The 24,015-nt window shown below is 35.5% G+C and overlaps 1 protein-coding gene and 1 long non-coding RNA gene across 4 annotated transcripts in view; one reads left to right on the forward strand and one right to left on the reverse strand.

Annotated features, from left to right (window-relative positions):
• Nucleotides 1-24,015, reverse strand: part of KRIT1 (KRIT1 ankyrin repeat containing) — a 38,452-nt gene that overhangs the window by 7,797 nt on the left and 6,640 nt on the right. For 2 of the 3 annotated variants that reach the window (XM_055589700.1, XM_055589699.1), the window contains exons 4-13: nucleotides 21,151-21,243; nucleotides 19,871-20,000; nucleotides 18,997-19,240; nucleotides 18,702-18,817; nucleotides 18,339-18,482; nucleotides 10,150-10,306; nucleotides 9,322-9,429; nucleotides 7,180-7,336; nucleotides 5,793-5,944; nucleotides 76-242 (exon numbers count right to left, since the gene is read on the reverse strand). In XM_055589700.1, coding sequence (XP_055445675.1) covers nucleotides 76-242; nucleotides 5,793-5,944; nucleotides 7,180-7,336; nucleotides 9,322-9,429; nucleotides 10,150-10,306; nucleotides 18,339-18,482; nucleotides 18,702-18,817; nucleotides 18,997-19,240; nucleotides 19,871-20,000; nucleotides 21,151-21,243 — 1,468 coding nt within the window. Of the gene's footprint in view, nucleotides 1-75; nucleotides 243-5,792; nucleotides 5,945-7,179; nucleotides 7,337-9,321; nucleotides 9,430-10,149; nucleotides 10,307-18,338; nucleotides 18,483-18,701; nucleotides 18,818-18,996; nucleotides 19,241-19,870; nucleotides 20,001-21,150; nucleotides 21,244-24,015 lie in introns of those variants that run through there. The other variant, XM_055589701.1, reaches the window with a different exon arrangement.
• Nucleotides 5,517-22,099, forward strand: LOC129658867 (uncharacterized). The gene is made up of 4 exons (XR_008717546.1): nucleotides 5,517-5,617; nucleotides 10,174-10,248; nucleotides 18,441-18,790; nucleotides 21,462-22,099. It is a non-coding gene; the product is annotated as an uncharacterized LOC129658867 (long non-coding RNA).

The following is a 24,015-nucleotide window of genomic DNA, read 5'->3' on the forward strand; positions in this document are numbered from 1 at the left end:
AACATATTTCTAAACTTCCTTGGTAAACTGAATCTTGGGCATAGCACAAGACCATGAATTATATTAAATACTTACTTTAGGAAACCTTGCTTGTGTTTCTTACTCTCGTAATTTCCATAAACTATCTGCAACAGTAGACTTGCCAACGTTATCAGTTTAGCATCAGGAGCTGTATAAAAGCCCTTCAATAAATTATATCTGGCTTCATCAAAGAGAATAAGAATAGCTAGTGGGTCTTCAATCTTAAAGGAGAAAATATAGTATGGTTATTAGGCCACAATTTCCTTTTATAAATGTACAACTTGTCACTAACATGAAAAAGCAAAAGCTATGTAACTGCATATAAATAAGCTGGTTTTGCTTTAGAGCAGAGGTTGACAAGTCTTTTCTATTAAAGACCAGACAGTATTATTTTAAGCTTTGTGAGTCATAAAGTCTCTAATAGAGTGACTCAACTCTTCTAGTTTAGCACAAAAGCAGCTGTAGACAATACATCTACAAATGTCAGAGTTATACTAAAACTTTTTATACTGATTCTGAAATTTGAGTTTCATGAAATGTTCACATGACATGAAATATTAATTCTTCTGAATTTTTCAGCCATTAATAGCTTATAGGATATACAAAAATAGGCAACAGTTCAGATATGGTAATAGGCCAGTTTGCTAACCTCTGATTCAAGTCCAGTAAAATTATCATCAGTTTATGGATATGAGTGTGAGTAATTTCTAGTACAATTTTACTTAAATTCTTTATATTCCTCAAACATCCTTCTAAATTTTATGCTTCACACAACATAGTAGTGAACCACAAAGATGAAAGAAGTATTGTCCATTCCCAGGATACATGAAGTTTGAAAAGAGCTTAACAGTTTTTATTTGATAAATAACATGAAAGGAGAGCATACTTTTTTTAAGTTTTAAAAACTAAAGTTTCCCTTTATCTGATAAGATTAAAAAAGACTGAAAAATGCTACCCCACAGAATACATTTATACATGGAATAATATGATCACCAATTACAGAGATTCTAAATAAATACTTGAATATTTCCATATATGATTCAAAATGACCCAGATTCCTTACAGTAAAAAGTTTTGTTGTCTTGCTAACTAAAATAACACTCCACACAATATTTAAAAAATTGAATCAGAATTTCATGGAGGAAAAAAGATAAGGGGATTGCTCTTGATTAAAAGAAGCAAAGAGGTAACAAATACAAAGCATGAAGGTTGACTAGCTTCTTCAGTTGAGTGTTTTAAGAGACTGAGAAACAGGGGGGAAATCTGAATATGGGTCTGATACTAGATATTACTGTGGAAATACTAATTTTATTGGGTTGCCAGTGGTACTGTGGTATGTACAGTACATCCTTGTTCTTATAAGATGATGTTAAAATATTTAAGGATGAAGTGCCGTGATGCCTGCAACTCAATTTTAAACGGTTTACAAAGAAAAGAGAGGAAAGGTGAAGCAAATATAGTAAAATGTTAACAATTAGTGAATTTAATGAATGGTATATGGTATGAATTTTATTACTTTTTCAACTTTCTTATGGGTTTTTAATTTCTGAAACTAAATGTTGGGAAAAAGTGAAAGAAAATATTTTTCTAGTTAGTAAAAACCGACTTAGTGAATTTGAAGAATTTGAGTAGAGAATAGTTATAATTCCTAGTAGTGTATTCAGGGAGTATTAGTCAACAACTGTTCTTTTTAAATGAAAGTAGGCTCTTCTTATCCTAAAAGAATAATCCTAACCAAAACAATGCAATTCTTCTATTTTTCAGATGGTAAGAACAGGAATTTCTCAATTACACAGGAGTGAAAGAACATACCCACTTTACCAGATGATGATATTCTGACTTACAGTGAGTCAGAAGTCACTAAACCTTGCTTCTTTTTCACTTGAACCTGCTTTACCTAAGTGGTAGTATAAAATGCAATTAATTTAATGTCCAAGTACTATCATTATTATTACTCTTTCTCTACCAGCCAACTTTGAAAATATTTAAGTGAAGAAGGAAGACAGGCTGAGTATACTTAGATTACCTGGCAGATTTCATAGATCTATCACATTTTGTTTAATAAAAGTTGCCACTTTACCCATGTTTTAAGTGTAGAATTTAGTGGCGTTCATTACATTCATAACGCTGTGAACCATCACCACGATTTTCACATGTCAACATCCAAACAGAAATTCTGTCACCAGTAAGGCCTCACTCTCTGCACATCACACCTGTGGTAATCTCTAACATACTTTCTGTTTATGAATTTGCCTGTTCTAGATATTTATTTAATATAAGTAAAATCAAACACTTTTTCCTTTTGTGTTTGGCTCATTTCACCTAACATATTTTCAAGGTCCATCCATGTTATGACATGTTTCAGAACTTCATTCCTTTCTGTGGATGAATAAGAATCCATTGTATGTATATACCACATTTTCTTTATCCATTGATTTGTTGATTAACACTCAGCTTGTGTCCACCTTTTTGGTTATTATGAATATTGCTGATAAAAATGTTGGAATACAGATATTTGAGCTCTTGTTTTCTTTAGGTATGCACCTAGGAGTGGAATTGCTGGATGAAACAGTAATTCTATGTTTAGTGTTTTTAAGAACTATTCCACTGTTTTCCACAGACACCACACCATTTTATATTACCATCTACAGCATACAAAGGTTCTATTTTCTCTACTTCCTCAACCCTCAATATCTTCCTTTATAAACTGTTATTATTACAGCCACCCTAGTAGGTGTGGATTCTTTGTGTGTTTTGATTTGCATTTCCTTAATGCCTAATTATCTTGAACATCATCTCATGTGCTTGTTAGCCACTTGTGTATCTTTACTGGAGAAATGTTAAGTCCTTTACCCAATTTAATTGAGCTGTCTTTTTGTTGCTGAGTTGTAGGAGTTCCTTTTATATTCTGAATAGTAAGCACTCAACATTCAGAAAACTAAGATCATGGCATCCAGTCCCATTACTTCATGGCAAGTAGATGGGGAAACAATGGAACCAGTGAGAGACTTTATTTTTGGGGCTCCAAAATCAATGCAGTTGGTGATTGCAGCCATGAAATTAAAAGAAACTTGTTCCTTGGAAGAAAAGCTATGACCAACCTAGATAGCATATTAAAGAGCAGAGATATTACTTTACCAAAAAAGGTCCATCTAGCCAAAGCTATGGTTTTTCCAGTGGTCATGTATGCATCTGAGAGTTGGACTATAAGGAAAGCTGAGTGCCAAAGAATTGATGCTTTTGAACTGTGTTGTTGGAGAAGACTCTGGAGAGTCCTTTGGACTGCAAGGAGATCCAACCAGTCCATCCTAAAGGAAATCAGTCCTGAATATTCATTGGAAAGACTGATGTTGAAGCTGAAACTCCAATACTTTGGCCACCTGATGCGAAGAGCTGACTCATTAGAAAAGACCCTGATGCTGGGAAAGATTGAAGGTGGGAGAAGGGGATGACGGAGGATGAGATGGTTGGATGCCATCACTGACACTATGGGCATGAGTTTGAGTAAACTCCAGGAGTTAGTGATGACAGGGAAGCCTGGAGTGCTGCAGTCCATGGGGTTGCAGAGTTGGACATGACTGAGCGACTGAACTGAACTAAACTGAAACAGTTATCGTATATATGATTTTCAAGTATCTTCTTCTATTATCTAGCTTGTCTTTTCTATTTAATGATAATGTCCTTTGATTTACAAATGATTTTAATTTTGATGAAGTCCAATTTATCTATTTTTTCTTTTGTTACTCATGTTTTTGGTGTTATATCTAAAGGTCCATGGCCAAATCTAATGTCATAAAGATTACACATATATTTTGTCCTAAGAATTTTATGGTTTTGGCTTTTATATTTAGGTTATTAAGACACTGAGTTAATTTTTGATGTGGTGTGAGATCAAGAGTCCAATTTGATACTTTTGCGTGTGAATTTCCAGTTGCCCTAGTATCATCTGTTGAAGAAACTACTCTTTCTTCATTGAATTCACTTGGCATCCTTGTCAAAAAAGTAGTTGGTATGGTATATGGAGTTATTTGAGGACTCTCAACTCTATTCCATTCTCAATTCTATCCTTATAGCAGTACCAAATTGCTTGGATTACTGTAGCTTTGTACTAAGAAACTGGGAAATGTGAATCCCTTCACTTTATTCTTGTAGTTTTCAATGTATAAGTCTTGCATCTCTTTTATTAAATTTATTCCTAGGTATTTTATCCTTATAGAAGTTATTCTAAAGGATTTCTTAATTTCCTTTTTTTTTGAGTGTCTGTGGCTGGTTATAGAAACAACTGATTTCACGTGTTGAGCATGTGCCCACAACTCTGCTGAATCCATTTATTAGCTCTAGCAGCTTTTGTGTAGATTCTTTGGAATTCTCCATATATAGGATCATGTCATTTTTGATCAACAGAGACAGTTTAACTTTTGCCTTTTCAATTTGGATGTCCTTTTTTTTTCTTTCTTTACTTTTTGGTGCTGCTGGGGAGAGTGTGAGCAACTGCTTTCGTTAGAACTTCTTGTTCTGTGTTAAACAGCAGTGGTGAAAGCAGGCATCCTTGTCTTGTTCCTGATCTTAGGAGGAAAGTTTTCAGTCTTCCACCATCGAGTATGTTAACTGCGGGTTTTTTATAAATGCCATTTATAGGATTGAGGAAGCTCCCCTCCTAGTTTTCTGAGAGTTCTATCAAGAAAGGCTATTCGATTTTGTCAAATGTCTTTTTTACCTTAAGTTGGATAATATAAGACAGACAATATGAATGCTGCTGCTAACTTGCTTCAGTCGTGTCCGACTCTGTGCGACCCCACAGACGGCAGCCCACCAGACTCCGCCGTCCCTGGGATTCTCCAGGCAAGAACACTGGAGTGGGTTGCCATTTCCTTCTCCAATGCATGAAAGTGAAAAGTGAAAGTAAAGTCGCTCAGTCGTGTCCGACTCTTCGCGACCCCATGGACTGCAGCCTACCAGGCTCCTCCGTCCATGGGATTTTCCAGGCAAGAGTACTGGAGTGGGGTGCCATTGCCTTCTCCGAGACAATATAAACATTCAGACATAAAACATTTACCAAGTTTGGACAAGGTCACTGAAATTTTCATGTGTTGAAATGTGCTTAACCTTATGTGTTTAGTATTTCCTTGAATAAAAGAATGAGGAAATGCATTGTATACTTTTTCTTCACCAAATTTATGAGACCTCAGAACTTTTCTTTTCCCCAGTTTTCAAAGCTACTGCTGTATTTAGACTATCACCTAAACTGTAATATATCCCTTAGGTTTTTTCCTTGTCTGGTCATCCTTCAGATGGCATTATTTCACTTCTAACATTTATAATAATTCAAATCCAGACATACTTATTTAGGACAGACTTTTTTTTAATCAAGTAAATTCCATTCTCATTTTTTACTATATGTATAGTTCTCTGTTGAATCTAAAATAGCTACATACTGACTACTAGGAATAACTTTTTAATGTCCCCTTTGTAAATATAATCTTCTGTATTTAGAATTTTTTTTTTAGTTCTCTCTATTCTCTTTAGGATGGAGTCTCGATTTCTTTTGTATTCTAAGACAATGGAGGTGGAAATGGAAACACCAACCAGGGGCTTTGTAAGTAGACTGACTCAAACTCTCTACCATTTACAATAGGGATGTGAGGATTGAACAGAAAAACAGAAATGAACCCTCCTGAAAAGGAAGAGCACAATGTTTGCCTCTGGTGCGTAAAATAGGAACTCAGCAGATTCTGAACATCAATGACTACAAAAATGATGTCTGAGCAAACCTTTTTTTCAACTTCCAAAGGAAGTCTCACATCTCTTCTTAGGAAAAGCTGTGGTGTTTCCCTTTGGGGATCCAAATTAGTCAATTCAGCAAGTATTTCTGGCCAGTCACGAACATGTTGCAATGGTTTATGATAAGGCTTGAGTTGAAGGCCTGAAAAACATCTTTCCCTTAATAAATGATAATGTAAAAATGAACTAATTACATCAACACATAGAAACTTTTCATTAAATTCTGTACCTAAGTATTGAACACACACAAATTAAAGGTCTAAATTTAAATCAATATTGATTTTAATCAATATTATGCCCAATTTGAGGTTAACTGTTTTTTAAGAATGTAAGAATTATGAGAATAATTCTGGAAATGAATTAAAATTTATCAAATGAATTTAAGATCCTTAATTCCATGATAGCCTATTTAATTATGATAAAATCGGTAAAAATTTGGTGTTTAAAAAAATACAGTTAAATCACTAGAAAACAAATCACAACCATCTCGATGAAATCCCTTATGCATTTGCAATACTTTGTCTGAGAGACCAAATCTGTAGTGACATTAGGCTGAGTTTAAATAAAAAGAGTCGAACATGAGTGAGCGACTGAACTGAACTGAACTGCAATAGAAAGATCTGATAGAAAACCAATATAAAGAAAAAGAGTATCTGTATTCTGAGAGGAGGTGAGCACTGAAAATAAAGGCAAGTTGGATGCATTTAAACAGCATTCAAATGAAATTTAAACTGCATTTAAACAGCATTCAAATCAAATTTCATTGCCAAAGAAAAAATGTTTTGGTTTTTACCACTTCAAACATTGTATGGCGTTCTCTGGTGACTCAGTAGTAAAGAATCCACTTGCCAATGCAGGAGACATGGCTTTGATGGTCGATCCGGGATTATCCCAGATGCTGGGGAGAAACTAGGCCTGTGCACCACAACCCCTGAGCCTGTGCTCTACAGCCCACACGGCACCACTACTGAGTCCACACGCCCTAGGGCCTGTGCTCCTCAACAACAGATGCCATTGTTCTACTGCTGTATTGCAATCAGAAGCCCTCACACCACAGCTAGAGAGTAGGCTCCACTTGTCACAACTAGAAAAAAGTCCACGCAGCAATGAAGAACAGCACAGCCAAAAATAAATAAGTAAATAAAATTAGTAAAAAAAAAAAAAACACCCAACATTGTATGAATAAAGAGGGGCCAGGAGCAAGCAGAGGCTTATCTGTTTCAGAAGTTTGAACATAAACAATTTATGTAAAAGAGAAGAATATTATATCATTTGAAAACTTAAAAGTCAATAACAATTGATGCTACCCTTCAGTTTACCAACTCACTCTCAGAAAGGAATAATGAGGTTTATACATCAGAATAACAAGTTTCTTACTGAGGTTTTCTGAACAGATCCAAATAGTGAAATATTGCTGTGTTTCTTGAGAGAGACGCATTCCTTCCATTATCTGCTGCACTGTGGTATTATTTCCATGCTTCAGTTCAACAGAACGGTATGATCCATCCATTCTGTATATACGAACTTTTTCATACTAGGACAAAGAATGATAATAAATTATGCAAGCTGGGTAGAAGTTATACATCCCAACCCCCCAAAATGCTTTAATTTCAACTTCATCTGCTTTATTATAGATTTCTAATATGGAAAATATCAGAAAAACTACTTTAAGTGAGAATCTTCTGGCAATATTTTATTTTTTCTATTTTTGCCTTGCTGCACAGCTTGCGATCTTTGTGGCCCAATAAGGGATCAAACCTGTGCCTCCTGCACTGGAAGCTTAGAAACCTAACCACTTCTGGCAATATTTTTAAAAAATTTACTTCCATTATTTATATTTTTAAACATGAAATTTCTTCTGAATATTCCATGGTCAAATAAGTTTGAGAAATGAAGGGAAATGGTTTAAAAAAAAAAATATTCAACTTCAAAAATCTTCTGAGAGGATACTTTAAAGCTATTAATGTACAATGTAAATACCAAATGGGGGATATAGACCTGGTTAACTAAATCTGGTGTTAGTTAACTACCTCATGAGTTTAGTGGGCCACAAATTACAATGTAGAAATGTGCACCATCAATAATTTATCCCAGAAGGAATCTGTGATAAAGGACTTTGCAGATACAAGTTATGAACAATGGACCTTGAGCCAGTTTCTTTCTTCCAGTTCAGAAAATCACAGAGAGAAATGATATTATCAATTCATTTTTACTGTTATAGGAAGTAACTGATGCCTCTAAACAACTTCCAGGACAGTTCATTTTAGGTAAAAGTACCTAATTCCTTTTATCGTATACCTCCAGATTTAAAGATTATATGAGAAATAAAAATGTGTTTTTAACTATACAATTAGAAAGTAAATTGCAAGGAAGTTAATATAAGGGTGCCTGTACTGCTTATCTATTTCCTTGCTTTTGTCATGTGCTCAGGGAATAATGTTTTGACAAAATTGTGTATGAATGTGTGAGATTTCCCTTTAAGACAGAGATCATGTATTTATTATTTATCACATCACTTTCAGCATTTCATGGTGGTAAATTTACAAAAATGCTCAACAAGTACATATTATCTAGTTAATGGAAATGTCTGGAAAGGCTCAGACATATGGGTTATATCCTGTTGGTATAAAACTTTTATCCTTTATTAGTTGGTATAAATTCTTTTATCTGGTTTGCAAGTTTTCAAACAATTTTTACATTGAAAACAGTTTACTGTCACCATAACTTTGAGGCATAGCAGTTTTTTCTAATTGTTAATTCTTCTCTATCTTAATGCCACTGCTAACTATTTTGTACATAAGTAGATGGAAAGGCCAAGCTGAATGGGCAAAATAAAAGACTAGAAACTCTTTTATTTTAACCCATTCACTAATCTTAAGGAGGAAAATGAATCTGAACTAGATAAGTAATTAAATTACTGAACAATGTGTAATATGATTATTACAAATGTAACATATTGCTTAGAAGGCCTAGGGGCTTCCCTGGTGGCTCAGACGGTAAAGACAGCAGCACAGGAGAACTGGGTTCAATCACTGGGTTGGGAAGATGCCCTGGAGAAGGGAATGGCTACGCGCTCCAGTATTCTTGTCTGGAGAATTCCATGGACAGAGAAGAGCCTGACAGGCTACAGTCCATGGGGTCGCAAAGAGCTGGACATGACTAAACGATGAACACTTTCACTTCATTTAGAAGGCCTAAGTAGAGAGAGATGCTTCAATGAAGTGGTTACAATTTGTAATCACCATATAAAGTATAGAGATTACATTGGGAATTAGATTAATTTTAAGTGATTGAAAGATTTACTTATGCAAACTTTTATTTCGATATGCAAGAATAAATGCCCAAATGTTAGAGATGACAGCAAATTTAATATCTACGATGTCTAAACATGAGGCTTTATAAAAGTAGTAAAGAAGCCATCCATACATTCATCCTTCAGTTCTTACCACAGATCCTCAAATTTTATCAACTTTAATACAATGCTTGGCTCTAACTAATATTTATGAAGGTAATTCTTACTGGTTTGTTAATGGCTTCCTTCAACAATTTTGCAGCTTCTTCCCAATTATTTTGTTTGTTTTCTTCACAAATATTTAAAGGAGATCTTCCCTGTTGGTCTGTTATGTGCTAAGAATGTGAGGGAAAAATCAGAGGTTAAAGAAAAAAGGCATTACAAATATACAAGTAAGGGAAAATATGAGTCAATCAAAATTTCATTAAAAAGACTATTGGCAAGTGTTAAGTAGGTATTAAGCATACTTATCGCATGCTATACTTCAAGTAAACATGAACAGCCGAAGATGAAAGATTCAAAGCACTAATCACTGTGGCTATTGTTTTTCAAAACTTCTGTTTAGAGCAACAACAAAGGTCTTGTTAAAGCTATTATTTTTCCCTTACACATCTGATAGTACAAATTCCAAAATATCTTTTTCCTTCTTTAAGATATTTTTTAGAAAACACTTTATATAAGGGCTTCCCTGATAGCTCAGTTGGTAAAGAATCTCCCTGCAATACAGGAGACACTTTATATAAAATGACAGGAAGCTAAATTTTATGTACATTTGGGCGCTACATGGTATTGATGGTTGTAAAACAATGTAAATGTACTTAATGCCACTGATCTGTACAACTAAAAATGGCAAAAATGGTATATTTTATGTGAGGTGTATTCTATTACAATTTAAAAGCAAAGTGTATACATATTATTTATTCTATATAGCAAGTTAAATTTGTTTTCATTTCTCAGCTGCCCTCACAAGTGTACGACTAAACATTTTAAGTGTCATTACTAGTTATTTACTGTTTGGATGTTAAAAAAAAAACAACACCTGGAAAATAACTTACTCTGTCAATTTCTGGATGGTTTAGGAGGATCTGTACGATTTCCGCATGTCCTCCTCCAGCAGCAAAATGAAGAGGAGAGCTAAGCTGTCCATTTAAAAGGTTTGGATTGCACTTTCCTTTCTCTAACAATATGCGAGTGGCTTCAACTTTTCCATACCTACAAAAAAATAAAACACCTACAAAAGTCATATGAAGTGTATGAAAAATCCAAATTTCAGACATCTCAAAGAAATCTAAGATTTTTCTATGGCAGAGAACAAGGAATGAAGACATTGATGTAAATGTTTTCAGTGCTTATGGATTTCTTATGAAGTACTCTGATTTAATTCAAATGTTTCTATTTCTGATCAACTGGGAGAAAATATAATCTCAAATACAAGATAGAGCAGAGGATACAGAATCACAATCGTACAAAATATACAAAAATTATAAATTAGGGAGATAAAATTTTTAGTCAAAAATATTTTCAGGAGCAGAAAGTAACGCATAAATTTAATAATGCTTTTTTTTAAATTTACAATGGGCCCAAGACCTAATTTACATGTAGCTGTTGAATGAGGCAATGTGAAAGACACAAAGATATGTTAAGATAAATGGTCTCTGCTCTGGTAAAGGCTTCTAATGTAATCAGAAGAAAACAAACATGTGAGATAAGTTACATCATGCTGTAAAATTTAAGTAACAGTTGAGGGTAACAATCAAAAAATATATATTTGTCAAATAATAGTATATAATGATGCTTTAGAAAATGCTGGAAAAGGAAGATAAGATTTCAGTCTAAGAGAGTCCTGAAAAGTATTCTGATAGAAGAACAATTTAAAAGCTGAAGAGATGCTGAAGAGAACTAAAATATTCTAGGTAGTGAGGAAAAAAAGTAAGCAAAGAGTACAAAGAATGTGCCAGACATAGTGAATTTACCATCTAGTTACAATAAGGCTTCAATCTAATGCAATAGTGGAAAGGCAATTCATTTTTTTGGAAATAAATGGGTAAAAAGGGAAAGGAAATTTGCTCTTAGATATGGTGCATCTGAGGGGCAAACAGCACATCTTTAGAACTAAACCAACTTACTGTCTACTTTCTTCCCTTTCACACATGCTCTGGCTTTTCTCTGCCCTGAACTTGCCACTTGTATCCTACCCTTCTCATTCACGTGACTGTTTGCTTACGTTCTTAGCTATTCTTGAGATGTCTTTTTTCCTCCTCCTGATTTTATTTCAGGTTAAGTTCTGTTATTTCTCTGAAACAGTTTACCAACTACCTCCTATATATATTCCCACTATAATTTACCATTTTACTTTTACTTTTTTAATCTCATTAACTACTTTCATCCTTTTATATATATATTTCTGTCAGCCTGGATGTTCCTTTAAAGTTATATCTTTGCATTCTCCATACTGCCTCAGGCATTAAGAAAATGGGTGACTAAACTGTTCAGCTGGCAACTGAAAACACAGACTTGATACTCAGGAGGAAGGCAAAGGCTTGAGGTACCAGATATACAAATTCATCCAACTGAGCCTGTTAAAGCTGCGAGAATGGATGAAACCTTTCTGAGACAGAAATATGAACATCTTAGAACAATGAAATGCATCTTGAAAAACATACTCTCAGAATAGAAAAAGATACTGAGGGGGACAATTCAACACTGTGTATGATTAAAAAGTTTTCAAGGTACTTCTTTATATAATTACTTAATATAATCTTCACAACAACTTATGAGGCAGGCAGAGATATTTCTAATGCACAGATGAAAAAAATGAAGCCTGTACCAGTTTAGTAATTTGCCCAAGGTCTCATGGTTAACCAGTTAAAATCCAATTTTCTGACTCTTAGTGTAACAGTTTCCATACTATTAATATAAAACATCCTTGGGTCACAGGATGAAGACCAGTATTTCAATAATAAGAATAATGATAACAAGTATTATCTTGCATTTGTATTGACCTTCATTATAGCTCTATTATAGCTGCGCTTTCAACTGCCATTTGTTCTGCAAACAAAGGGGTGGTCAACAGCGTTAAATGCAGCAGAGCAGTGAAAGAGATTAAAAACTCAGAAAGGTTAAGAAGGTTCATGAAGACTGAAAAAGAGAAAGCAGTGAGTATGGTCCTGTAATCACTGAAGTCTCGCTGTGAAAGGAAGGAAAGAAACAGCACAGTGGCCAGAAGGGCCAGCAGGTTCAAATTAAGGTTCTTTTTTGAGTAGGGAGAGGATTCATGTATGTTTGAAGACAAGAGAAAAGAAAGTACAGAAAAGCAGAAAGTGCAAAGTGTCTGACTCTTTGCGACCCCATGGACTGTAGCCTGCCAGACTCCTCTGTCCATGGGTATTCTCCAGGCAAGAATACTGGAGTAGGTTGCCATTCCCTTCTCCAGAAGATCTTCCCAACCCAGGGACTGAACCAGGTGTCCCGCAATGCAGGCAGATTCTTTACCTGTCTGAGCCACCAGGAAGTTCCTAGGTTTAGAATAGGGGACCGAAAGCTTGACAGGATGAATGAGATAAAGACAATACACAGCTCGCTGCAGTGAAGGCCCAAATGAAATCAGATGGGATAATTTGTAGGGAGCCAAATCATCAGAGTTCTGAAACACTCTCTACCAATGATGTGAAGCCTGGAAGTACTATCAGAGAGAGAAGACACTGATTTGAGAGAGGTGAGAAAATATGAGATGTCAGTGAGACATTTACTGAGTGGCTGAGAGGTTACCCATATGGGGAGAAAGCCAAATTAAATAGTTTTGGAAATGGTGATTCTGGTAAAGAAAAGTTTTTAGGCACCTGTCATCAATATAATTTTTAAAGCTTGGAGCAATCCTAGGGGTGATTTCATTAAGTGATCCTCAAAGACTGATCCAGGAAACCAGGAAGATAGCTGAAAGATTTTCAGCGTGTCCTCTAGGTAAAACATATTTCATAGTAATACTGAGATTTATTCGCCCTTTTCACTATGATTTTCTCTTAAGTGTATAGCAGAGTTTTCTAGAAGCTCCCTGACATGAGAATTAAAACAAATTAAAGGCAAGATCAGATGTGAGAATCCAACTATTTTCTATAAGGTTGGACAGTAAAACGATGCAAGAATGTAAAACAATGCTGCTGCTGCTAAGTCACATCAGTCGTGTCTGACTCTGTGTGACCCCACAGACAGCAGCCCACCAGGCTCCTCGTCCCTGGAATTCTCCAGGCAAGAACACTGCTACTTTTCTTATTAACTTTTTTATTTTGGAAAATAAGATATATTTGGAAAACTCTGCTATTTATATTAATATGCTACTTTAAAATAATTAAATTCTTAAGACATTTTTCAGTTTTAACTTCTAATAAAGTATATAACACTAGGTATTACTTCACATAAACCAAAGCTCTTTGGGATCTTGTAATTTTGAAGAATAAAAGGAGTTTTAACACAAAAGTTTGAGAACCACTGAGCTAATAAAATCCTTCAGTTTAAAGATGCTGCTGCTGCTAAGTCGTGTCAGTCGTGTCCGACTCTGTGCGACCCCACAGACAGCAGCCCACCAGGCTCCCCACTCCCTGAGATCCTCCAGGCAAGAACACTGGAGTGGGTTGCCATTTACTTCTCCAGTTTAAAGATGAGAAGACAGAATAAGAGGGCTAAAACATCTTGTATAAGCTTATAAAGATAGACCCCATCCCAGTCTCTTGATGAGACAGCCCAGTATTCCTCTTCTAATCCTAGTATTAATTAGTAAGTAAGAGTACATTTCCAAGATAAAGTAATTTATGTTCTTTACTAAATAGTTTAATCAGTCTTCATTCAAGTTCACACCAATCAAATGATCTATCTTATTAAAAGTATTGCAAGGTGACCTATATTACTACTACTATTGGTATTTAAACTTGGTTATTATTTCCAGCTGATGGAAATTTGATTTTATTGATGGATAAAACTCTTCCTCAGTGTATTGGAGTAATATCCAAATAAAAATACAACAGATGAATGAATTTTAGATTCAGACATCAAAATCTTTAAATTTTTATAATACTTTAATAATAGCCGTTTTTTTGAATGCTTATTACTGCCAGGTACCCTTCCAAGCATTTATTCACATTTTCTCCTCTAATCTTAAAAAAAGCACTAAAATTAAGCTCATCTTTTAGATAAAGAAATAGATCCTTAGAGACATTAACTAATTTGCTAAAGGCCATACTTTTAGGAACTAAAATATTCAGTGCGGACTGAAATGTAGGTACATTCCAAAGCACGTTAAATACAATACCATACTTCTGTTTTTATGTAATACGTAGTTGAAAATATTACCGCTCTCTTAATAGAGAAGGAAATGAGGCCCTGCCACAGAAAGGGCAACAATATAGCCAAATGTAATTTTGGGATTCCTAAGCTAAAATTCACTGGCTCTGTCTTTCTCAATTCGTGATGTTTGAACTATATTCTCTACTTCTTTTTGTTTAGCTCAAGGAAAAGCATGTGATTTCTTCTGGTACTGTTGCTGCTACCAGTATTTACCAGTAATCTGAAAAAACAATTATAACTTCAGTGAAAGAAGACTTAGGGTAACTCTTCAAATCTGAGTATAAAAATTCCCTATAATGGGAAAACAATTAAGGTTACATTTATAGAATAAAATATTTTTAAGGAAGCAGAAAAAAATTGAGCATATTTAATAAAGGATATTTTTAAAGAAATAGCATATTGTCAACAGAGAAAAGATATATATTAAAAGCAACTATATTTAGCTATTTAATCACAAATATTGAAATCAGAGAAATCAAAAGACTTTCAGTTGGAAATGATCTAATTATTGTATTTTACGTATAGACAAATAAACTAGCACTCATCTCACACGCCAGTAAAGTAATGCTCAAAATTCTCCAAGCCAGGCTTCAGCAATACGTGAACCATGAACTTCCTGATGTTTAAGCTGGTTTTAGAAAAGGCAGAGGAACCAGAGATCAAATTGCCAACATCTGCTGGATCATCGAAAAAGGAAGAGAGTTCCAGAAAAACATCTATCTCTGCTTTATTGACTATGCCAAAGCCTTTGACTATGTGGATCACAATAAACTGTGGAAAATTCTGAAAAAGATGGGAATACCCGACCACCTGATCTGCCTCTTGAGAAACCTGTATGCAAGTCAGGAAGCAACAGTTAGAACTGGACATGGAACAACAGACTGGTTCCAAATAGGAAAAGGAGTATGTCAAGGCTGTATATTGTCACCCTGCTTATTTAATTTATATGCAGAGTACATCATGAGAAACACTGGGCTGGAAGAAGCACAAGCTGGAATCAAGATTGCTGGGAGAAATATCAATAACCTCAGATATGCAGATGACACCACCCTTATGGCAGAAAGTGAAGAACTAAAGAGTCTCTTGAAAGTGAAAGAGGAGAGTGAAAAAGCTGGCTTAAAGCTCAATATTTAGAAAACGAAGATCATGGCATCTGGTTCCAACACTTCATTGGAAATAGATGGGGAAACAGTGGAAAGTGTCAGACTTTATCTTTTTGGGCTCCAAAATCACTGCAGATGGTGACTGCAGCCATGAAATTAAAAGATGTTTACTCCTTGGAAGGAAAGTTATGACCAACCTAGATAGCACATTCAAAAGCAGAGACATTACTTTGCCAACAAAGGTCCATCTAGTCAAGGCTATGGTTTTTCCAGTAGTCATGTATGGATGTGAGATTTGGACTGTGAAGAAAGCTGAGCGCCGAAGAATTGATGCTTTTGAACTGTGGTGTTGGAGAAGACTCTTGAGAGTCCCTTGGACTGCAAGGAGATCCAACCAGTCCATTCTAAAAGAGATCAGCCCTGGGATTTTTTTGGAAGGAATGATGCTAAAGTTTAAACTCCAGTACTTTGGCCACCTTATGTGAAGAGTTGACTCATTGGAAAAGACTCTGATGCTGGGAGGGATTGGGGGCAGGAGGAAAAGGGGACGCCAGAGGATGAGATGGCTGGATGGCATCAGTGACTCGATGGACGTGAGTCTGAGTGAACTCTTGGAGATGGTAATGGACAGGGAGGCCTGGTGTGCTGCGATTCATGGGGTCTCAAAGAGTAGGACACGACTGAGCGACTGAACTGAACTGACTGAAATAAACTAAGATGCAGAGAGGTGAAGTAAAGTTGCTTGCTCAATGCCATGCAGCTAAAAAGCTGTGGACTTTAACAGGCAATAAACAATGTAGGCACTTCTCAAACTAGCCAGAGAAGCTCATTTTAAACAGTAAGTCAAAAGCAACTTTCCCATAAAATATAAGGTAAAACTAGAGGAAAACATAGGCAGAACACTCTCTGACATAAATCACAGCAAGATCCTCTATGACCTACCTCCCAGAGTAATGGAAATAAAAGCAAAAATGAACAAGTGGGACCTAATAAACTTAAAAGCTTTTGCACAATGAAGGAAACTATAAGCAAGGTGAAAAGACAGCCTTCAGAATGGGAGAAAATAATAGCAAATGAAACAAGTGACAAAGAATTAATCTCAACAATATACAAGCAGCTCATGCAACTCAACACCAGAAAAATAAACAACCCAATCAAAAAACGGGCCAAAGAACTAAACAGACATTTCTCCAAAGAAGACATACAGATGGCTAACAAACACACGAAAAGATGCTCAACATCACTCATTATCAGAGAAATGCAAATCAAAACCACAATGAGGTACCATCTTACGCTGGTCAGAATGGCTGCTATCAAAAAGTCTACAAACAAATGCTGGAGAGGGTGTGGAGGAAAGGGAACCCTCTTACCCTGTTGGTGGGAATGCAAACTAGTACAGCCACTATGGACAACAGTGTGGAGATTCCTTAAAAAACTGGAAACAGAACCACCATACGACCCAGCAGTCCCACTGCTGGCCATACACACCGAGGAAACCAGAATTGAAAGAGACATATGTACCCCAGTGTTCATCATAGCACTGTTTACAATTAGCTAGGATATAGAAACAACCTAGATGTCCATTGGCAGATAAATGGATAAGAAAGTTGTGGTACATGTACATAATGGAATATTACTCAGCCATTAAAAAGAATGCATTTGAGTCAGTTCTAATGAGGTGGATGAAACTGGAGCCTATTATACAGAGTGAAGTAAGCCAGAAAGAAAAACATCAATACAGTGTATTTATGCATATATGGAATTTAGAAAGATGATAATGACGACTCTATATGCGAGACAGCAAAAGAGAGATATAAAGAACAGAGTTTTGGACTCTGTGGGAGAAGGCGAGGGTGGGATGATTTGAGAGAATAGCACTGAAACATGTATATTACCATGTGTGAAACAGATGACCAGTCCAAGTTGGATGCATGAAGCAGGGCACTCAAAGCCAGTGCATTGGGACAACCCAGAGGGATGGGGTGTAGAGGGAGGTAGGAGGGGGTTCAGGATGGGGGACACATGTGCACCCATGGCTGATTCATGTCGATGTATGGCAAGAACCAACACAATATTGTAAAGTAATTAGCCTCCAATTTAAATAAATTAAAAAATATATAAGGGTAAATAACTTCATTACATCCTTTCTAGAGGACAGGCTATAGCAAATGGTTAACTACTGCTATGAACATAAATTTAAGAACTCAGTCCAGGCTGAGGGGAAGAGTTATGATTATGTGAGAAAAGTGCAAGACCAAGAACTCCATAGGCAACTAGTGGAGAGAGCTAACCTCACTCCTGAGAGCTAATCCATCTCATCAAAAAAAAAAAAAAAAAAAAAAAGGCTTTAATTCTAATGAAAACTTTTGGATGTTTCCAGATACCATAGCTTTCCAAAGAACTAAAAGAATACTTTTCTAACATGATGCAGGTCAAGTCATATGTAGCTAACACACGTACATTTTATAATAAGGATAAGCAGACATAATACAACCCCAGTACAAAACAACAGACATTGCGGGTGACTAAGGGACCAACTGCTGTGCAGTGGCACTTGTTAGTTATTAGCTATCCTACTTCATGACCTAAGAAATGCCTGAGAACATTAATGATACTTTTCAAACGGGCCAGATGCTGTGGCACACGCATAGTAATCAAAGATTCCTACAGAGAAAGCGCAGAAGGCAAACACACACAGTGGAGGAAAACGTGGCTGGAATGAGAACAGCTTTGAAAAGAAACACTAACATTAATAACTAAAGATTCATTCTTTCTAACAAGAAAAGAATAAGTAGTCTATTTACCAGCACGCATAATGAATGGGTGCCCAGTGGTCACTATCTAATTGGTTGACTGAAAATCTTTCATTGAGAAGTCGGTTTAGTAATTCTGAATCTCCTTCACAGGCACTTCGATGGAGAGGAAAATCGTCTACCCACTGTCGTTCCCTAATCATGAAAAACAAACAAGAACAACACTGTTGAAATTCAAATTGTTCTGAAACAAATATGACACATCTATGAAAGCTACACATCACCGAACAGCTGTAAACTGAATCATTTACGCAGTGATTACATTGCATACTACTGCATATATCATTTACAATAATTGTTTAATATTAGCATATAGGCTTTTAAAGGCACAGTGAAGTGAAACCAGAGTCGTACTTGTCTTCGCTGACACTGCTCCTGCTCCTCTGCCATTGCTCCTGTTTGGGAATTTGGATTTTCGAGTAGTCCGGAGCTCCTAGACCAAAGTATGGATTTATTACCACTTTATCTACCTAGAAAGGGAAAACAGAACAAAAGCTGTTTAAGAGCTTTATGACCTTAAGTATAAAAGCAGAGCTAAGTGAGGATGTCATCTCAGTGTTTATAATTACTAATATATGCATTTGTCTCAGGAAAAATAAATTATATTTTGAAATGAAATATCTCTTGAAATAAGAGCCAAAATTCTTACCCGGTTTGTATACTGAAGATCTGATCCAAACAAAGGGTTGTAAATACAGGTATCTGCTTTCTCTAGGGCTAACATTTTACTCTTTATTTCTAGTGCACTGTAGCCCATATGTAGTGAGTTTTCTGCCTGACCTGATTCAGTAGCATATGCAGGGTTTATAACATTAGTTTTTATCCGCTCAAGAGGAGAAGGTCGGAATAAGGCTGGAATAAAGTGAGACTGTGTGTGACGTTCATCTAGCCACCTGGCAAAATAGAAAGAAGAGGCAGTAGAAGTATTTGTACTAAAGTGAAGATGAAAAAAGTAAACTACTGTCTAACTCTAATACTACATTCAGATTTTTATAATTTTAATTAGTGTTAGTTAAGTATTTCACTTACTCTAAATAAAAGTTTTATTACTGGATACAGCAAACTATTCTTTTTAAATGCATATAACAAAAAAATCTATATAACACTAAATAATTAAAACCATTTCAAAAACATGAAGCACTTTAAAATTTAAACCACTGAGATGTAGGTGACATGAGACCTGTTATTACAGGACAAAGGCTTGACAGGTTAAATGACTTGTTCACTAATAGGGGTAAATCAATAATAAACCTTGTTTTATAACAAAGGAATCTTAATTCTTAAGCCAGGGCAATCTTTGTCACTTTCAAAGAATAAAATTAACATGTTGCAAATAAATCAGGACAATCTTATCTTTGGGGTTTAAAATTTTTATATTATACTTCAAAAACTTACCATTTCATAATAAATATATTATAAATTTTATTATTTTCATCCATAAAGTATTTCTATCTCACAAAGCTAATTTCTATTATGAATATGTATTTGATTTATTAAAAAATATTTTTAATGGCAGTTCTTACTTATCCAAGGCTATTAACATTCTTGCTGTAAGTGTAGCAAAGTGAGTGCTGGATTCACTACAGACTCGCATAATATCTTGTAAGCAGTAAAAAATTGGGCATCCTGGAGTATAAGTATATTTAGTATTATCTGAAAAAGAAAAATGAAGATTTATGCCATCATATAAAAGGCTTACAACTGCGTGTTTTTTATTTAAACATATACAGTATGTTTAAAAAAACTGGTAAGTATAAGTTGTTCTAGACTTGTAATTAGAAGACTTGGATTCAAGGGCTGGCCAGCTCTGTGACCTTGTCCAGTTGGGTGAATGCAGAATTTAGAATCTTGTAGGACTACAGAAATTGTTTCCCCTTTCTCTTGCTCAACAATGTTGTAAAATTCTAATTAATAATAAGATTTCCAATATCATATAAAATGCTGAACTATTTAACCTAAGTATGGCTGGGAAAAAGAAATCTGGAATGGCAGAGCTGGCTAATAAAACATATGTTAAGTACTGTGTAGCAGCAGTCTGATGAGATGCCCACATTGGGCCATTAATATATCATCAGTATGATTACTACCTTACATGAGGCCAGTACTCTACAGGTTCCAAAATGATTTTTACATCTAATACCTCATTGGATTCTTCCAGCACAATGAATCAAGCAGGAGCAGATACCTATCTTATAGATAAAGAGGTGAGGCTTAAAGAAGTGGTTTGCCCATAACAAAACCTTGGTAGACTGCAGGTCTGACTGAAGCTCAATATTTTTTTCTATTATTCCAGGATGATAGGATAAATTCCTTGTCAAAGCTCAAATTAAATTTTCACATTAGATCTAAGTTCTTTAAATATTACCATTATTGTTGGGTGGAGTATTTTAAAACTATTATTGACACTTTCTTATCCAATACAAGACAAGTTCTGATGATAGTCTGTTAATTTCCCAAAATACGTACATTTTTATTTCTATTCTATTTATATAGCACAGTCTGAAAAATACCTCATTATAACCTGAAAACTTTTTGTTTTTATTATAGGTTCCTTCCTCACTTCTTTATTCTACTTTTAAAAACAGAAACAAAAACTTTACGATTAGTCCAGAAGCCTGAATATTACTTGGGAATCAAATGTCGTTAAATAACAAATTTCTCCATCTTCCATTATATTAAAAATATGATTTTTACAACAGTATTGCAATAGTAACTATGACTCCAAATTCCTAAGTTCCTCCATAGACTTTAGCTTAGCACTTAAGGTACACCAAGATTCACAAGATGAAACTCAAGGCTTTACCTTTAACAACTGATGGAACAATAAATAATGCCGCTTCTCTGCCCACCTTCTCCCCATCCAGAGGAAATGTCTTCATCAGGACCACTCGTTTTCCTAATCATTTTAAGTCAGTAAAGATAAACATAACGGGCCTTTTAAAATCTTATAAATTACCTTGAGAATTAGAAAAAATATTTTAAAGGCAGTATAAGAGGAACTGAAATATAAAAAGTCAATTTTATTATATGCACTAATAAAAACTGGTAATTCTGATAATAATGTACATCATTCTGTAGGCAATTAACAACAGATCCCTGGTTCTGACTCACTAGGAGAGAAGCTCCCCATGCACAGCAAGGAAATCCGCCCCACTAAGGACTGGCAGAGCAGCCGAACAGCAGAGCATCCTGCAAGGTGAAGAGGCATGCACGTCTTCAGTTGGGACGTAGATGGTGAGAATTTCACTAAAGTCTGAGCTGGCCAAGAAGGGTAGTATATATGAATTACAGAGTTTTAAAGTTTAGTAACCCTTCATTTAATATTCAACCTCCATCCTCAATTTCAGGCTTTATTAAAATCTGATTGGGCTATAAATTATTGTTCTGAATTTTACCCATCACTCTTAGTCTGTTGTTCCTGATTTGCAGCAAAGGGGCAATAAATAAAAAGTTTTTCACTCTGAAACCTTTCATTTTCTGGCTATCTTTGTCATGATTTTTATCAACCCTTCCAACTTCCCCACTCCCAGAAACAGAACCTTGTTCTCGACCCAGGTAGGAATGCCTGGCTGGATGCCATCTGTGGACAAGTATATACTACAAGTGTTCAAACAGCTTCATTCATTCACAAAATGCTAGAGTGAATATTTGTGATTATTATGGCCGATTATTATTGGAGCCCCCAAACAATTTTCTACAAAACTGACACTTGTACAAAATGTAAGTGTTAAATAAAGAAAAACATTCTAATAAATTTCAGAGGTAATATTACTTTTGTCTGGTTTGAGGTCTTGTCCCACTTAATCTTTCCTGCCTTGTAGCTTCCCTAAACCTAGTTCTGATCGAAACTGACTACTTTGCCAATTTTATATGCAACTATGAGATCTATTTCAGGCAGGGGGTGGGGTGCTGGTGGGGGGGTTAGGGGAGGAGAAAAGCACTGACTACAAGTTGGGAAATACAGTTCTAGTCCTAAGTCCTCCACAAATGGGAATATGATTTTTCTAGGTGCCTATGTCTGCATTTGGAGAAGGCGATGGCACCCCACTCCAGTACTCTTGCCCAGAAAATCCCATGGATGGAGGAGCCTGGTGGGCTGCAGTCCATGGGGTCACGAAGAGTCGGACACGACTGAAGCGACTTGGCAGCATGTCTGCATTTCCATTTTACAGATGTGAAAATGACCGTATACCAACTCACAGGATCAATTTAAGAATTTCATGGATAAGTAATTGTGGTAGTGCTTTGTAAACTATGTATAGCATTGCACAAAAAGGCAAAACTACTGCAGTTATAAAGTCATTTGTAATTTTCATGTGATACTTATGTAAGAAATCATACTCTCTATAAAAATATTTCACACTTTTAGAAAAACTCAATTGAATAGGATAGTCAGGTATGATATGGTTCATTATTTTAACTGTTTAGTTAAGTAAAAACTTTATTTTCATTTCTCTTATTAAAAGCTGCCTGAAAATTTATTAGCACATTCTACTAAGTATACAAGACATAATTGTGCTAGACATATTTCAGGGTGCTTATCCACTCGTAACTTCTAAGAAAAACTACCAGTCCTCTGTGCCAGGGGACATTTTTGTTCACACTGATATCACGTATATCCCCTTTCTTGGTGAATGAACCAAGTGTTAGAGTTTGGCTAATTCACAGCAAATTATGACTTTTCTATCTTAGCTCAAATACGTGATTTGGGCTCAGACTTTGTCTCAGTAATTTGATCTCAGAATAGGTCCTGATAACTAAAACAATTAAGTAATAGTAATACAAATTACTAAGAGACGTCTAAGACAGGTAGAAAAAATGACAAATTTGTGGCATCCAAAGGAGCCTTCCACATGCCTGATCACCCACAGGGATAGTCCCCTTTTTCAGCTAAGATCAATTTCTAGATCACTTTATTTAAAAAGTCAATCTGATAATCAGGGAAAGGGGATTCTCTTTGTGGGACTCAGAATGTGTATCAAAGATCTGTACGTTTATGCAGGAACTTCTTGTAATCTCCAGTTACAATGGTCAGAACTGCAAAAACTCTTCAGGCCCTATTGAGGAGGTTACCTGTTGGGGAGGTAAAATATGGTAAATGGTACCTTCAGAAGTTATCAAACAGGCTTAGTTCAGCTTATCTCTAGAGAACAGGTATCCCAAATAACCAATAAATCAAATGACATGATTCAGCCTTATCTTTACAACAATAATAGTCTCTTTACTGAAAAGAGATGAACAAACAGGGAAAAAAAAAAAAACAAAACACTGAATAAGCTGAAAAAAAAAAACCCCAAAATTTAGGCACAGAGAGGTACGTTTTACTTCACTACCAACAACTGCTCTCAACGGTTGTCTGACTGAAATTAGCTTTACCTTTTTAATTATAATGCCTGAATTCTGGACAGAGATATATAATTTCTAGAACTTCTAACTGCTATCTGCTTCTTTTGAGGCACAGCCTGATAAAATTGATCATTGATATTTAATCAGTTTCATAAGCTATAGATTATCTTGTAAATGGGGCCTCAACCTTTTAGAGTGAATATTTCTACAGTTCACAGTTTGGCTCGTTGAAAATGATTTTCTTCTTGTGACCAAATGGGAAGAAAACCTCTGCTACCTGTAATTTATATGACTTGCTCTAATACACAGAATCTTAACTGCT

This window comes from Bubalus kerabau, chromosome 8 (assembly GCF_029407905.1).
Source record: "Bubalus kerabau isolate K-KA32 ecotype Philippines breed swamp buffalo chromosome 8, PCC_UOA_SB_1v2, whole genome shotgun sequence".
Classification (NCBI taxonomy): Eukaryota; Metazoa; Chordata; class Mammalia; order Artiodactyla; family Bovidae; genus Bubalus; species Bubalus kerabau.